The sequence below is a fragment of the Lathamus discolor genome, chromosome 4, assembly GCF_037157495.1.
Source record: "Lathamus discolor isolate bLatDis1 chromosome 4, bLatDis1.hap1, whole genome shotgun sequence".
NCBI classification, from domain to species: Eukaryota; Metazoa; Chordata; class Aves; order Psittaciformes; family Psittacidae; genus Lathamus; species Lathamus discolor.
Window position 1 is genome coordinate 40,813,169 of NC_088887.1, and position 15,852 is coordinate 40,829,020.

Sequence of the window (15,852 nt, forward strand, 5' to 3'; positions counted from 1 at the left end):
ACAATCTTAAATAAAATATTTTATTATTTCAGTTCCTCTGGTGATTTATGTTGGAAATACACTTAACCTCTTATTCTCCCCTGCCATGAATTGAATTTCACAGGGATATAAATGTATGTGATGCATATTTTGGGACTTCAGGCAACTCCCTTTCTTTGTATGCTTCAAGGTAGGAAGAAAGGAGAAATGTTATGTTAATAAAAAATATATTTTGATATAATGACTACATAATTAGTAAATATTTCTGAAGTAGTATCAATGGTAACAACCAATACAACTTGCATATTGGGAAGCAAATGCTGGTATCCTGTTTCAATCCATGAATTCTTTAAAGCTAAGAACAGTTTTTTGACTCCTTGCAAGATTTTGGAAATTATAAATTAAGGATACCTCTGCCTTACATGTCTCTTTAGTATTAGTATTTATCTTTTCTCCTGAATGTATATGAACCCATATTCAAAATCAGTTAAAGAGTCACACTGCATCATGTAGCGATGACTATATTGTTATGCTTTACAGAGTTGGATATTTATGTTTCTTGTGAAACTGTGGAAAACGTAAACTGATTTACATTTTTTTTTTTAATAGACAGTTATCTCCTCTTGCTTATGCTGTCATCAGTGGTTGTCACTTATTAAACATCCAGTTACTTAACTTGAAACAGGAAAATCCTTCACAACAGGAAAAAAAATCCAGAAATTAGAAACACCACAGAAGCCTTCTATTGATAGTTACAAAAATGATGTACTGGTTTCTCTCTCACAACTGAAATGAAATGCTGCCTCTGCAATGAGACTTTGAATGCTGATTTTCAGCTGTGAGCATTTTCCTAGCTGAATTCTAAACCCTTGAAAGCAGGGTATATGGTAAAAAGGTGGAAGCTCTTTAATTTTTTGTCATGTAAACACTGCTGTACTAAACCATGCAGCACTATTATATTCAGAGGTGGCTGTAACTGCAAAAAATGAGAATAATACCACTGACTTAACCTGTGTTGCACTGTTCCCATCAAAGCTTACTGGCAGCATTTTGCCAGAGAGGCAATGGGACAGAGGAAATAAAGAAATGACTGCCTCTGTTGGGGGTGAAAAAAGCTGGTATGACATTGTCTGCAGAGTGTTGCTCAGGACTTGAATGGGGGAAGAGGCAGGTGATTTTCCTTTAGGAAATAACTGAACATCTGAGGAGAGTGTTGGAGGAGGTCTGCTGCCCTCACCATGTTTCTGCTGGTCAGGGAAAAGGTTGGGGTGAAGGTGAGCTCCCAGGGTGACATGAGCCTTTGGCATTCACAACATCCAGTCGCAGAGCCCTATAATTTAGCTACCTGTAGGTTGAAGCGGTACTTCTTTTTGCTTGTTTTGAACCAGCCACCTGCTGATTTTCCTTCTTCTTTTGTCTCTTTTGTATCCAGCTCTTGTGCTAAGAGACATACTGAAAAATTGTTCTCTGTTCATCTTTAAAGACTCATGATTTAGTACACCTCAGTTATGTTCGGCTACAGTCTTTCCTCTTCCAGCTAATTTAAATTCATATAAAATGTCTTGCTGCATCAGACCAATGATGCATTGGGGCTGGGATTATTTCTGCAGCCAATAGCAACAAGAGATATTAGTCAGGGACAGCACATGAGCCTGGACACTTCCTGAGGTCCATTTTCTCGTTGTCCCCCAGCACATGCAATTACTGTATTAAAAATGCTAGTGGTTACATTCTGGCCCTATTCCTTTTAGTATCTGTTTATAGACTTGTGCCAGCTGATAAGCAGTTGCCTCCATAAACTCCTTGGGAAGTAGGATCCAGAAGCTGGAGCCCACTGGCTGAAGAAATACATTCTTACTGACTTCTAAACCAATCAAGCATTATATACGCCTAGTTTTCATGTTGAAAGATTTGGCAAATAACTTCCTTATGTCACTTTTTCACCCCTTCATGCTTTTCAAGTCTCAGTCCTATCTGCCCTATGTACCCTGAGCCTTCTCTGCAAACTGAAGCATCTCAGCAAGTTGAGTATGCTCGTAAGGCAGCAGCTCCAGCCCCTTGTCTCAAGCTGCTCTTCTCTAACTCTGCTTCATCCTCCTGCACACAGCCCTTCAGGTATGGATGCACCACAGGCTTCTGTAGCAGTAAAGTGAACCTGTCAGATTTGTTCCCAGCACACGTGGAGGTGCCCAGCATTAGGTTGGCTCTTGTTCACTTTGCACATCGACCTGATGATTTTGGAGAACTGTCAGTGATGATGCCAGGACCTCTTCCTGCACTCATACCTGCCAGTATGGGCCTCAGCCCCTGTCTGGCATGGTTCAGATGATATGTCCCTTGATATTAAATTCTGTGCTCCTTCCTTGGTTGTGTGCATCTCCTGGGCAATATCTTCCTCCTTGTCAGGTTCAGAGGACCTAACCTGCATGCTCATTCACATTCCCCTCACCTTACTTTGAAGACTCTTTTTTAGTCATTCTTTATGTGGAAGCCATTTCTCCCTAGCTTTCAATCATTTCTGTTGTCCTTACTTTTCCTGCTATATCTTTTTAGTCACAGGGGAAGTAGAACAGCCCACAGTATTCAAAGTATGAACATCTGAAGACTTTAAATAATACTGTAATGATATTTTGTATGGTGCTCTCTATTTCTGTCATAGTAATGGCCAGCATTTGATTTGCTTTTTGACAGCTTGTAAGATGGAGTTGATATTTTCATAGACCTTTTATAACTCTAAGATCTCTTTCCTGAGTGGTAATAACTAGTTCAGAGCCCATGCTGAGTACATAAAGTTGAGATTTCTTTTTTTCCACATATTCTCGATATTGAATTTCATCTGTCTTTTTTATCACCTAGTTGACACTCTGAGACTCTTCTGCATTCCTCTGCAGCCAACTTTCGTTTTTATTTCCCTTTTATTTCCCTGAATACCTTAGCACTATTAGAAAACATGAAAGTTGCCTTCTTTATCTAGATCCTATGTAATGGTATAAATTTACCATATTAGTATATGTTTATATTGGTATATATGGTATATATTCACTAGCTCTGACACTGATCTGTGAAACTTGCTGGTGACATACACATTTGAGAAAGCTGAATGCCTGTGGTATTTTTTCCCATCTGTTAATGTCGTGGTTTAAACCAAGCTACACAGCTCGTTAAACCCAGGACAGTTAACAATTTGTTTGTGAGAAGAAGTGGACCTCTTATCCCATTATACCTTTGTTTCTTTAATGAGGATCAGTATTGACATTTTTTTCAATGGTATAAACTATATTTCTTTTGACTGTGTGCTCAGTGATGCCTTCAAAGAACCCTACTAGATAGAGGAAGGGTGGTTTCCCTCTGTAAAAGCCACTTCCCAGTACTTCATATCTGTGTCTGTTAATTCTGTCATTAAAATTTCTGTAAATTAGACTGATACCATGATCTGACATATTGGGTTTTAGTTCCAGAAGAGTTGTTTTGTTTAGTTTTTTTTAAATGAGCATTGCATTTCGCACCTTTTATCCAGGTCATATTGACACAGTTTTACACTGTAGCTAAAGTAATTATTGTGATTGTTGATGTATTTTTTACTTGAAATATGTATCATCATAAAATAATTTCAAGCTTATTTGTATATTCTATTTTAAAAAGTAATTCTTCCAGTTGTACTGGTAGACTTTGATGCATCTATAGTCTAGTCAAGAACATCCTTATCAGAAAATCTAAATGGGTAGTCACTGGAATGATTGCACAGTGACAGAGTACTTTAATATGAAATGCTTTTTCTGGTTTTTAAGAAGATAATAATAATTAAAAACAAAGTCATTACTTGTGCTGCACTGGTAGGGAATAAATCAGGTGTTTAAACACAGGCCATTTGAAATGTTTAACAGTGACTGGAACTGCTGCCTTGGGCTGATGGTTCTCACCCAGGGTGTGTAGAAGACCTGCGTCTTTCAGAAGCAAGTATAGGCCAGATAGGATACCATGAAGCACCTAAAATAGTATTAGATAAATGAAGTTCAGCCATCCGAAGCCCTCATGAAAAGTCTACAGAGATTGTAAACAATATGTAGATCTCCAAATCCCTGTGCTGCTGTTGTCCTCCATATGGGATATGTTGCTCTATTTTCCATAGATTGATTAATTTTAAAGAATTTTAAATTTAGTTCACCTTATCCAATGTTAATATATCAACTAGTTTTACTTATGTAACATGCATAATCCATGATTTACTGCATAAAAATAGGTTAAGGCAAATTTTACTCATCTGAAAGCAGGCACTCAGGCTATGTGTAAGAGGATCTGTAAACAGAAAAAACTGCCAAAAAATTCTGGTTTCCATATTAATAATAAAGCTGTCCCAGTTCTGATTTAAATTATATTTTAAATTCACATGAAATGTTTTTAGAGGAAGTAATTCTTTACACACAGCTTTGGAATTTGTCAGTCCACAGGTCTTAACACGTAAGCATTTGCATACATACTGCATAAGCAACTAACACGCTCAAAAAAAAAAACAAACCCAACCAGCCCTCAATTCGAGGTTCATGGATGAAGTTAAACATTTTAAAAAATATTCAAAATAATTCTTCAGAGAATAGACTTTTAGGTTTTAAAACTCCTTAGTTGTACCTCCTCCTACTTTCAGTTCAGATTCACAAGTAACTTCAGCTGGCATAGGTCACTGCAACTAGATGAATTAGTGAGTAGCTGGCTGTACTGATGCTTGTCTTCTAAAAAGTGCATGCCTTCAAGTGGTATCTATGTCTGTCTCTAGAAAAGCTACATGAATATTAATGCAATTTATGCAGTGATAATGACTCTTACAAATTTCAGTCTCTGATGGGAATGACTTGGAGTCCTGAACTGATCATTTTGATCTACTTTCCTGCACTTTGTTATTAGCCATGAAGCTGCTTTGAAAATCCTGGGAAATGCAGAGCCATTCTGTACTTATCTCTGAAATAAGTTAACTTTTTTTTTTTTGTTAATTTTTTGTTAGTGAGATTTTACCATTCTGTTGTTTTGCTGAATAAGATGGGTAACTTGTCGAATAAAAACTAGTAAGTTTGCAAGAAAACTAAATTTTTCATTTTCTTCTGTGCTAGATGGGAGAAAATTATTCATGCTTTCCACTTAAAGGTCAAGCACTACCTAAACTACTTGACAAAGTGTGTTATTTAGCCAAAGCACTTCACCAGTGTAATTCATCAGGAATTGAGTATCACACATTTTGTGTGATACAAAGATAGAATGCCTCCTCTGCTTTAGGGAAAACATTACAGATTAGATAAGCAACAGATAGATAAACAGATATGCCACTGTTTTGAAAGGACATAGAATACCTGCTGTTGCCAAAGTGGAGAAATGAAGTGCACCTCTTGTCTTTAAAAGCAGATAGAAAGATGATAGGAAGGAGGAAGGACTTGAAATGGGGGGGGGAGTGGAAGTGAATTTTTCAGTTTTTTAATTAGCCTCCCCCCCTTCCCCCCGATATGTTAGATTTACTAATTAAACATTGCTCTAAGAACATATACTAGCAGATCTTCAGTGTTACTGATCTAATCACATTAAAATATTATGAGCACTCTGCATATTCTTAATCTTATAATGCTGAGGATCCTATATGTTTGAATTTACCTGAGACTGAACTAATTTCTTTTGGGCCTAACAGATAATTTGGTTTTCAGATGTGTGCTTCTAACCCTGCCAGAATACAAGAGAGAAGAACATCAACATGATTAAGTTTAGGAAGGAATTTCCTATCAAACCAGATTCTGTCATAGGACAAGCATCTTGAGCCCTTTTAAAAAAATTACTCATATTTCTACAGAGCCAATTACCTCTTTTTAGTGGGAAAAAAATTCTAGTGATGCTATTAGCAAGAATTTATAGGCAGTTACTTGTAAGACAGTCTCATGCTGGCTTTGTGCCCTCCTGATCAACACTGGCCAGTCTGGCAAGGAATTGGTCTGCAGCATTAGTGATATCCAGTGTGTTTTGCTTTAAGTAAAATTTTCTTTTGTTTTATTTTCTGTGGGTTTATTTTTACATTCCCTTAACACATTTTTGTGTTTAGTGTCCTATTTTTTAATCACAGTTCACTTGCAGCAGCAGCATTTTGCCATCATCTTGAATTTTCTAGCATCAGTTCTGCAGATCTGAATTAACTTCAGTTTGCCATTTCGATGTACTAACCTGCATATAGACCTGCACAGAAAAAATTTAACATTCATCCTAGTGTGTGCAGTAATGTCTCGTTAGACTTGAACTAACAGAATTTTATCATCATAATTTGCTCTCATAATAACCTAGTCTTCACAGATTTAATGTGATGGTCTTTTGCCACTGTGACTAAGGTTTGGAGGAATTGTCATCCAGGGGGACTTAAGGTGAAAGCAATGTAATTAAAACACAGACCCTTAATAGTCCTGTACTTTAAGGAGTTTGACACATACCTTAAACAGCATTTAATCATGCTGGCATTTAGCACTTGTTTAGCTTGTAACTATTTTCTGTGTGGGAAAGAAAAAAACCCTGAAGTTGAACATGAGTGACTGGCAAAACTGCTAGTAGAATTTAGTCTTGGGATCGGCCACGTACGCCTATGTCTATTGGGCAGCTCTCTTTTCACAGCACAATTAATTTTGTTTATGAGATGAATACAAACTGTATGTGACAGGTTGTATTAACCAGTCTGTAATTCTTGTTTCAGAGAGTTACAGAAATAGGGAGGTGAAAGGCATTAGAGTTCTTCTACTGCAAATTACAAAGATAGAGATGAATCAAATACGTTTTGTTACCCTTGAAAGAATTTGTTAAACTTTTCCTTTCAAGCTTCCACTTACAAGGGCTTGACAACCTCTATGTCTATATGTTTTCAAATACTTAAGTAACTTGGTACTCTCACAATTTTCTCCTACTATGAAATCTAAGTTGACTTTACCCAAATAACGCCCCTCTCCTTGGCATACATGAAAAGTAATACAGCATTGTCATCTATAGATGTGGAAAGGCAGCAGCAGCTATGTACTCCTTTGCCTTTCCTTCCCAGACTAAACATGCAGTTTAGCATCCTCAGTCTGTCTTTACAAAGGAAACTGCCTGTTTGGATACTTGTGACTCTTAACTGCACCCCGTTTATCTGTGGCTTTTATGAAGTGTTATGTCAAATCTGGACACAGCTGAAACATTGGCTGGAGCAGAGCAAAGCCACGGGGTGACTGGGATCCTGAGTAGGCAGCTGGCACTTGAGCTGTGTTTCCCTGAAGGAATCTGTGTTTATGTTAGCAGCTAACACAGTTCCTATGTAAAATGACCTTGAGTTGTCTTTGGCAGATCTGATGCAGCTTGCCTGCAGACCTAGGTGAATTCTCTGTCTAGTACATATGGATTGTTGACTCTGATTCATAATTACCTTTTAGTTCCCTATTGATATTCTTTGCAATCAGCCTGGCATTTTTCCTCTGCTCCTTAGGTATGGTATTTGCTTTTGTTTTTTAAATACCTACTTGTCTGCTAAACAAAATTTGTTTTTGTTTGCAGTTGTTTGTTTTTAACCATAGGAACTTATTTTCTTAGTAATGACATATAGGCACCTAAGTATTGTTTTCAAATATCTTCCAATTATCATTCACATTTTGGTTTAAATTCTTTCTCCTTACCATTGAGGGTTTATAATTGTTTTCAACTTTGTGAAATTGAGTCCTCTTAAATGATGTATAGGTATGCACACGCATAATTACCATCACCAGCACTCGCTTATGCGCACACTTGGTCTGTTAGTGACTTACAGGCATGTTAGTGTGCATGTGTACATGAAAATTGGTTATCCTTTCACTATTTACATGTGATGCAAATAACTGAGTTATTATTAATTGCATTTAAGCAACTACTCATTGTGGGATCTGGGCTCTGTTCCTTTGTAATGTTCATGATATTGAATGCAGCTTGCCCTTGGCAGAGTTGCAGTGGCTTTCAGAAGTGGCTAAATCTGACATGTTTTGGACCCGCCCTGAGAACATAACTGCACCAAAGGGCTTTACTCTGAACACAGGGACCTCATGCAATGTGCTGTGTCTTACTACTGGTCTGTCTGCCCGTATTTTCTTCCTGTGGATGTTGAGAAGTTGGGGAGAGACAGTCTGATTTAAGTCTTTCATGGTCTAGACACTTAACCAAGAGTGCGCCAAGAAAAGAGAAAGCTAGTGGCAGACACACACTCCCCTGCCAAGGGCAGGTTGGGCAGGAGCTGATTTTAGATACTCAGACACTCTCCAGAGAGGGATACTCTCAGTAGGTTATGTGGGATGCTTATGGTCATTGTACTGAGTTACATGCCTGAATCTAGAGAAAAGGAATATTAGTTAATAAGATTCTTTCTTCTGGTTGTATAAGCCTCTCTAGAGACATTAAGAACAGATTTTTTTATAGGAAAAAATGAGTAATTCTAATTCCTCTTTATTACTTGGTCTCCTACCATGTATATATCAGTAATTAAAATCTTTCTCATCTCTTCTTTGTATCCTTAATACTAGTTTTTATATAATTTGCTATAATTTCTTACAGTTTGCTTTTGATGGCTCAATATATCTTCTGAGTAGCCTGGTCAAACTGACTCTGGTTAAGACTGATTTAATTTCTGTTGTGGTAAAACTTTCTGAAAGTTGGAGAATTGACAGGGTTTGAGAATAAAGATCTGCAAAATACCAACACTATGTATATGGGAAATGGAGGCAGCAAATACTGTCCTGCTAAATCTGATTAGGACCCTGTGCCTAAGAGAGCTCCCCTAGGTAGAAAGGATCATTTGTTCTTTAGGTCGAAGCTTTCCAAAAAGGATAGCGATTCCTGCTTGTTTTCTGAGTGTTACATGTATGTCGAAATAGTAAGAAGTGAGTCCAGCCCTTCTTTGTTCTAATGCCCTCCAAAAAAGAGTAACCCCTATTTTAAAGTGACTATGGCATGAAGGAGATAGCATGCTTGGGGAGAGCACAAGCACAGTAATAAACCACTATTCTGGTGCGTATGCTAGAGCATGTTTTCAAACAGAAGTGTTTCATGATACAGGAACTCACAGAATGGAAACTAGATTGTTTTTAACAGCCCCCAGCATATGAGACGGCTTTGTCTTGATCATTATATTATCTGTTAATTTTCAGTCTATAAACTTTTTCTTCTTGGTTTGCAGATCAAATAAGCATAGAGAAGAGGAAAAAAACCTCAAACCAAACACAACCTTGCAACCTGCACTGAAACTCCCTACACTGTATTCCTTTTTGAAGTAAAAATAGGCTAAGAAACAAAAGAACAAAGGAAAGTTCTTCAGTGGCTTACATTGGAAAGATTTACTTTATTCCTTTTTTTTTTTTTTTTTATTTCCCAGGAAAATCAGAAGCTGTCTGTTTACTTCTGTTGTGATAAAGCTGTCAAAGATTTGTTTTTCCTCTGTTGCTGAGACACAACTGGTTTGGTTTTGGTTTTCATAACAGGAAGTGAATAATAAAAAGACTCAAAGCGGGGGCCACCAGGGCAAACCCCCACACTGTGCATTAGTGCTTAAAAGATTCCCATCCCAGTTCTCCCTTCGCATCAGTCCTGTAGTCCCTAGAGCTCAGCTCTTCTTCCCACACAGATAGATGTGATAGATTTGCAAATACTGGCAAGAGCACAGAGACATCTTGTTATGAGCCTAATGGCTATACTGAACAACAGGCTTGGATTGCCTTTATTTTTTTTAGGTCAGTGTTGGCAGGGAGCTAAAACCAGGGTGGAACAAAGGTTGAAATGTTTTCCGAAATTATAATCAAAACATCATCTGTCTTAAGTTTATGTTGTAAGTGCTGTGCCTGATGTTGAGTTGTATTGGCAAACAACATGTACCACTGGGATGTTTAAAAGTCATAAGAGGTTTGTAAATCAGTTCTGCGTGGCATGCTACCTATTTGTTATTTTCTTGTTTTATCTGTTAACAGAAAAAGAGATGCTGTCTGTGTTAGACGATATAAAGGGCAATATGGTGTGCTTTCTTGTGTTGGGGGTTTGTTAGGTGCTTATATCAGAGTAAATTACAGTGAGATGGAAGACCTGTTACTCTGTGGAGGCTGTTAACATGAAGTTCTCACCTGATTTATTTATGTTGAATTGGGGACCCCTCCTCCCATATAAATTATTCTGGCTACTGTAATATTTATTTTCTATAATATTTTCTATTTCAAAATAATAACTTTCTAATTGCATCTTCTCCTCACTGTGCTGCCCCCCACCTTCCCCTGCCAGAGAAGGGCAGAGAAGTCCTAAATCTCAGTGTAGCCTTTTAATATGGTACAGGAGAGGAAGAATTAGAGACCTGAGAACTTGGTTCCTATGGCCAGCCTAAGGTTTGACCATTATCTTCAAGTCCTAACCTCCCTCTGATTTAGCTTGCTGACACAATAAACTTGGCTGCCAAATTTTTTCCTAAGGTCATGCTAGTGTATGCTGAACCCAATATCCTAAATGGTCCCTGAACAGGCAGTTTATTGTTGGGCCTTGTTTTCTGATAGCTACTGGCCTCTTCGTCACTTTCTCCAACTCTGCATTCCTGTCACGCTCATACCATTAGAAAGGAGATATTTTCAACTTTATCAATACTTGTGTTTCGAAAGGACTTCTCAAGCAGGAAAACAAATAGCCTCTGTATAAAGTGTTTGTTAATGGGTGGCTAAAAATCAGCCTAACCATTACTCTGAAGAAGACAGGGTTTTTTTAACCCATTGCTGATTGTAAAAGAGGTAGGCAACATTAAGTTAAAGTTGCCAGCAATAATTTTTAAAAATTAAAAATTTTCCACATTTTCCAGCTTCTCTGTGACCTTGAAGCTTGCTCCTTTTCCCTCTTGTACCACAGGCATGGTATTCTAAGAGCACTGAGCAGTGATCCTGCAGGTCAGAACCTGCTACTTGCAGTATCCTGAAGGAAGAGTGAGGCAGGTGGCCTCTGACTACTGCATTTATTGAGTGTGCTTTAATAACTTGACATAGGTCTACAGTGAGGCTGTGACTTGCTCTCTGTTGTTGAAGAGAGCCAGAGCTTTTAAGGCTGGTTCAGATAAAAAACCCACAACTATAAACAAGCAAACCTGGTATGTCAAAATGCTTAACCTGTTCTAGGTTGTACATGCAATATATACCATGTACACCATGCTGGCCAATAGGGACTGACAAATGCATATAAAACCTCTTTTCAGTAGAGCTGATGTTTCTCAGTGTTAACTAATTACAACATTCGTAGCTGCTGGAAATAGTATTTAAGAGCTTCTCAATTTTCTTTACACTGCCCCAAAACAAACAAACAAAACAACCAAAACCAAACAAGAAACAGACCAGCAAACACACCCACAAAACCAAACCAAACAAATAAAAAAAAGAAACAAAGAACCTAAGAATCAAAAATCAGCCAAAAACCACAGCAGATTTCAACGCTCACTTTTACTGTTTATCCCTGCAGCCCAAATCTTGACTCTTTTCCCACCGACTGCAGAAGCATCAATAGGAGGAAAGGAAAATGTTTCTAAGGTGAAGGTTTCTGTTCTCCTGTGAACAGACCAGGGGCTCTGTTGAGACACAGGGGCAGTGAACTATCACAGAGGAAGGGGAGAAAACCTGGGTTTCCTGCATTTGGATATTTAAGTTGTAAGCAATTGCAAACATTACCATTAGACCCTTATTTAAGCCATGATTTAGAAGAAAGCATTGAGTAGCACTGCATTTCTTGCAGAGCCTTATCTGAGTATTCTCTGATAGTCCCAAAGATGTTGTCAGAGACGATGAAGAAGACACATGAGTTTTGTGGATCATGACTGTAGTTAGGTGTAAAACAGACTGTAGAATTCTGTTGAGATGAAGGCCCTCTGATCATATTCAGAGATCTAGGAATCTGGAAAGATTTGAAGAAAAAGTTTGTCACCTTGAAATGAATAGGAGCCAGGAGGTTCAAAGTTCTAGCATTAGACACCTACCTTCAAGATAACTTTCACTTGTAGTCTATAAGTACATTACTGAGCCTCAGTTATTGACAGCATGTGCTATCAAGGGTGACATTAGATATTTTAAAACAGGACTTTTGCACAATAAGCAGTTCATTTCCTGAGTTTGCTTAGTCTCCTTCTCCCTCAAATAATCAAAATGCTGCTGCTGTCGCAGTGTGCAGTGCTCTGCTTCAGATTATTTTCTACATCAGTTCATGACTTGCAGTTCCTGTGGGCTGCAAATTAATCCTTAGGAGTCTGTGGAATGTACTGTACATCCAGGTTCTCCAGTGTATTAATTTGACTATTGGTGTAGAAAATACCAGTGGCTTTAAGGTTATATTTTGCAGTTCATTTTTGTGTTTATTTTTCTGTATAATCCAGGAGTTTACTTATAAATTTTTAATCACCATGTATAGACACTTTAACCTTTCAAACTGAAAAATAACTTTTTTCTTTTCTTTTTAAGGGAAAGATTTTATAAAACTCATGAACAGCTTAAAAGTGTTTTTTCAAATGACTTTTCAAATGTAACCATGAATTAATAACAGGATTCTTTACGGCCTATCTCGAAAGGCCATACAGTACAAAGTACATACTAGAGAAAGAAGCCTTATAAAATCTGTGTTTAGGTGGAGGATGTCACAGTCCCTTTCTCAGGTATTGTGAGGATGCCTGCTTTTCCTTCCAATATAAACTAAGGAGGCCTGGGACTGAATGCTGGGAGAGAGCATAAGCCTGTGTCCCACCTGTTTGGGACCAGCAGGTTTTGGGATTTGGAAGTGGAAGGATGTTCCCTTTGGAGAAGAGGCAGTGGCAGGCAACTTGTGTACAGTCCTGCCTCTGCTGCTTCTGTGGGGTGTTTCTGGGCCGTGAATAGCAGCCGTACCACGTGCTTTTGTTGGGAGTGGAAAGGTCAATTGTAAGTCAATAGCTTTCTTTTTTTTTTTTTCTTTTTCTTTTCCCCAAGCAGCTACTGACTCACCACAACCTGTGTCGGTATTTACACATCTAGTTTGGTAACAGCACTATTCTGGGGTTTGTTTATTTTTTTTGCCCTGCTTGGGAAAGAGGTTGCAATCCAGAAAGTCTCATCTGGGAGAGAACGGTTGAAGACAGGAGCGTTACTGCATTTCTCCCAGAAATGGAGGATCCTGTCTGGGGAAGGACTGGGGATCATTTGTGGGGGAGAGGGCAAATCTGTTCCATACGGCTTTCAGGAGAGCTGCACAAGGGAGCAGTAAATGCCTTCACCCTGCTCTGTAGCACTAACTGTTCCTTGGGAAGCTGTAACACATAATTTAAATCCATTGCACATGCCACCCTGAAAGCAGAGCCTTATATGTCGAGTGCATGGGCTGTCCTATTATGGGAAATCAACTTTGTTTTGAGGGAAGCAGAGAGCGTTGCTTCTGCGCAGGTCCTGGAATTTGAAACATTTAGGGGCCTCCAAAGAGCACTGGCATTAGTTACCATGCCGGCTGGGTGGAAATGAGGATCCTTGCCTCTCCCTGCCTGGGACACAGACCCTGCCATCAGCTAGCCAGAAGCTCCATCCCACTGGGGTGCTTTTTGCGCTCTCCTCTGCATTGCTACTGGAGCTTGTGCTGGGACACATCTGTCGTTATGCAGGGACAAGCCTAATTCAGCAAAAGCTACTGGAGCAGCAAAGTTGGAATATACTTTGCCAAGAAATATTTTGCTGCTGTTGTCTTTTTCCTCTTTTTTTGTGAAGAGATTTCATGTCTGCTCACATGCTTTGGTATGAGGAAGTAGAAGATGATTGTAAGTATGAACAGACTGGCATAATTTATCACAATATTCACATTGACAGAACAGTGTAGTGCTATGCAGCCCACTAACAGCATGCATTTTTAAATGTTTACTTTCCAGCTCTAAAGAAGGAGAGCAGTAGGGGAGGAAATAAAGAGTTGTTGTTTTTTGTTTTTTGTTGTCTCCATTAAGGGGGTAATATACTGGATATTATGTGTAAAAGGTGTGCTCCAGAAACAGTATCCAGCTCTCCTTTGAATAAAATTAAGCCATTTCTTCCTGAGACTCATCATTTGTTAAAGCATGGGGTTAAAAAATCAAAAGACTGGAGAAGACAGACCCATACATTTTGGGGAAAAAAAACCCACAAACAAACAACAAAAAAGCAACAAAACCCAACAACTGTCATTTGCCTAATAATTGGGCAACACATTAAAGGATTAATCAGTTTCTTTGAACTTCAATGACATGTAATTTCACTGCCTAGTTTAACTTCCTGAGTAAGAGAGCTCTTCTTCCCTGGCTGCTGAACTAGTCTGGTAACAAGCAAATGAGGGGGTGTCAGTTTTGCTCCAAGTGAGCAGCAGCTGAGCTATCCCATGTGCTTCTCATAAAAGAACAGGCATGTTTTCCAGACTTGCACTTGTTTGTTACTTTAAAGCTGTCCTTTCTGTGCAATAAGAAGAAAAACGGAGGATGCCAAGAGTAAGAGACAGCCAAGAATGAAAGAATGACAGAGAGTTTTAAAATCCATCCACCGTGCTCCCAGATGATCTTTCTTCTTCCTCCCCACCCAGACTCCCAAAACAGATTGTACTGGAGTAAAAAAGTGTCAGTATTGTCCAGGCTTAATCTATGGTCCCCACCCCCTGTTTGTATATGATATTTTGGCTCTTCCACTTTCAGCTTAGTCCTGTGTCTTTATAATAATAGAATTTCTGTTTTTCTCTGTTTTTCTGATTACAGAAGTCAGGGTCATACATGCACACCATCATTTTCCCTAATAAAAATAATGAACCGTACAGTCACTAACTTCTGATAAAGATTGCTGGAAGTACTGTTTTTGTTGTAATTGACAGGAAAGAAGCGTAAACCAGACAATTTCAGAGAACAGGTGTGGTCTTATGCCACAGTTTGCTTTCACTTCTTTCAGGATGAACTGAATTGTGTTTTGTTGTTCAGTAAATAAAACATTTATCAGCTGTAAATTTTCCAGACAGTTTTGTACCACGAGGAAAGGTCTTCATAGGACCCTTTACTTACTGGACATAGTCTGACAGTTCAGGAAGGGGTGGAATAATGAGATCATTATTATCACATATTAAATAATTAGGAGACAGATCACTTCACTTTTGAAAATACTGGGGGTGAGGTTAGGAAGAAGAAACGTCGTGGGTTTCTCTTAAGAGTTTTTACTCCTGTTTCTCCAGAGAAACATGGGACACTCTAGAGCAAACCATATAGTGCCCAACGTTTTCCACCAGTCCTCTTTAGAAAGGAGTAATGAGGATTTGTTGTCTTAATTTTTCTGTATACTCCTTTTCCAAGAGAGTCACAATGTCAGCCCAGACTGCTCTTACTCAGCCTTGAGGAGGAGACAGTGTTATTTTGGAAGCTGGGCAGGTGCTTGCCAAGTAAAGGGGACAGATCCTTGCTGCTTAGCTCAAAAGTTATAATTGCACTCCGAAGATGTAGTAGGTGAAAGAAAGAAAGAAAATAAGAAATAGCTGCATTAGAGCTTTTGAAAACTGTGAATAGAAAACCTGGGCTGCATCTAGCAGATGAATAGCATTCAAGACAAGAGCCATTAAATCACTTGCTAAATTATGTCACGTAACTGTGTTCATATCTAAAATGAAAGGGAGCTGTCCTAGTGCTTCTTGGGAATTATTTAGTTGAATTGATTTCCTCACCTGTATCCTCACTCTTTTAAAGGGCATGGCATTTTTCTCTATATAATCTTATATATTTTCACGGTTCTTTATAGTTGTATTTCAGTACAAAAGGAAAGCCCCTGTCTGCACTTTGTGACAAATTGTGCCCAAAATAATGCTCTCAAATTTATTCCCAGCCTTCATCCAGTACAAGTCACTTATACG

General features: G+C 38.5%; 1 protein-coding gene across 12 annotated transcripts in view; it reads left to right on the forward strand.

Moving 5' to 3' along the window:
* Positions 1 to 15,852, forward strand: part of DMD (dystrophin) — a 1,176,091-nt gene that overhangs the window by 155,812 nt on the left and 1,004,427 nt on the right. The window contains exon 1 of one of the 12 annotated variants that reach the window (XM_065677213.1): positions 13,453 to 13,765. The exons of the other annotated variants lie outside the window; for them this stretch is intronic. Coding sequence (XP_065533285.1) covers positions 13,723 to 13,765 — 43 coding nt within the window. The 5' untranslated portion in view covers positions 13,453 to 13,722. Of the gene's footprint in view, positions 1 to 13,452; positions 13,766 to 15,852 lie in introns of those variants that run through there. 12 annotated transcript variants of the gene reach the window in all.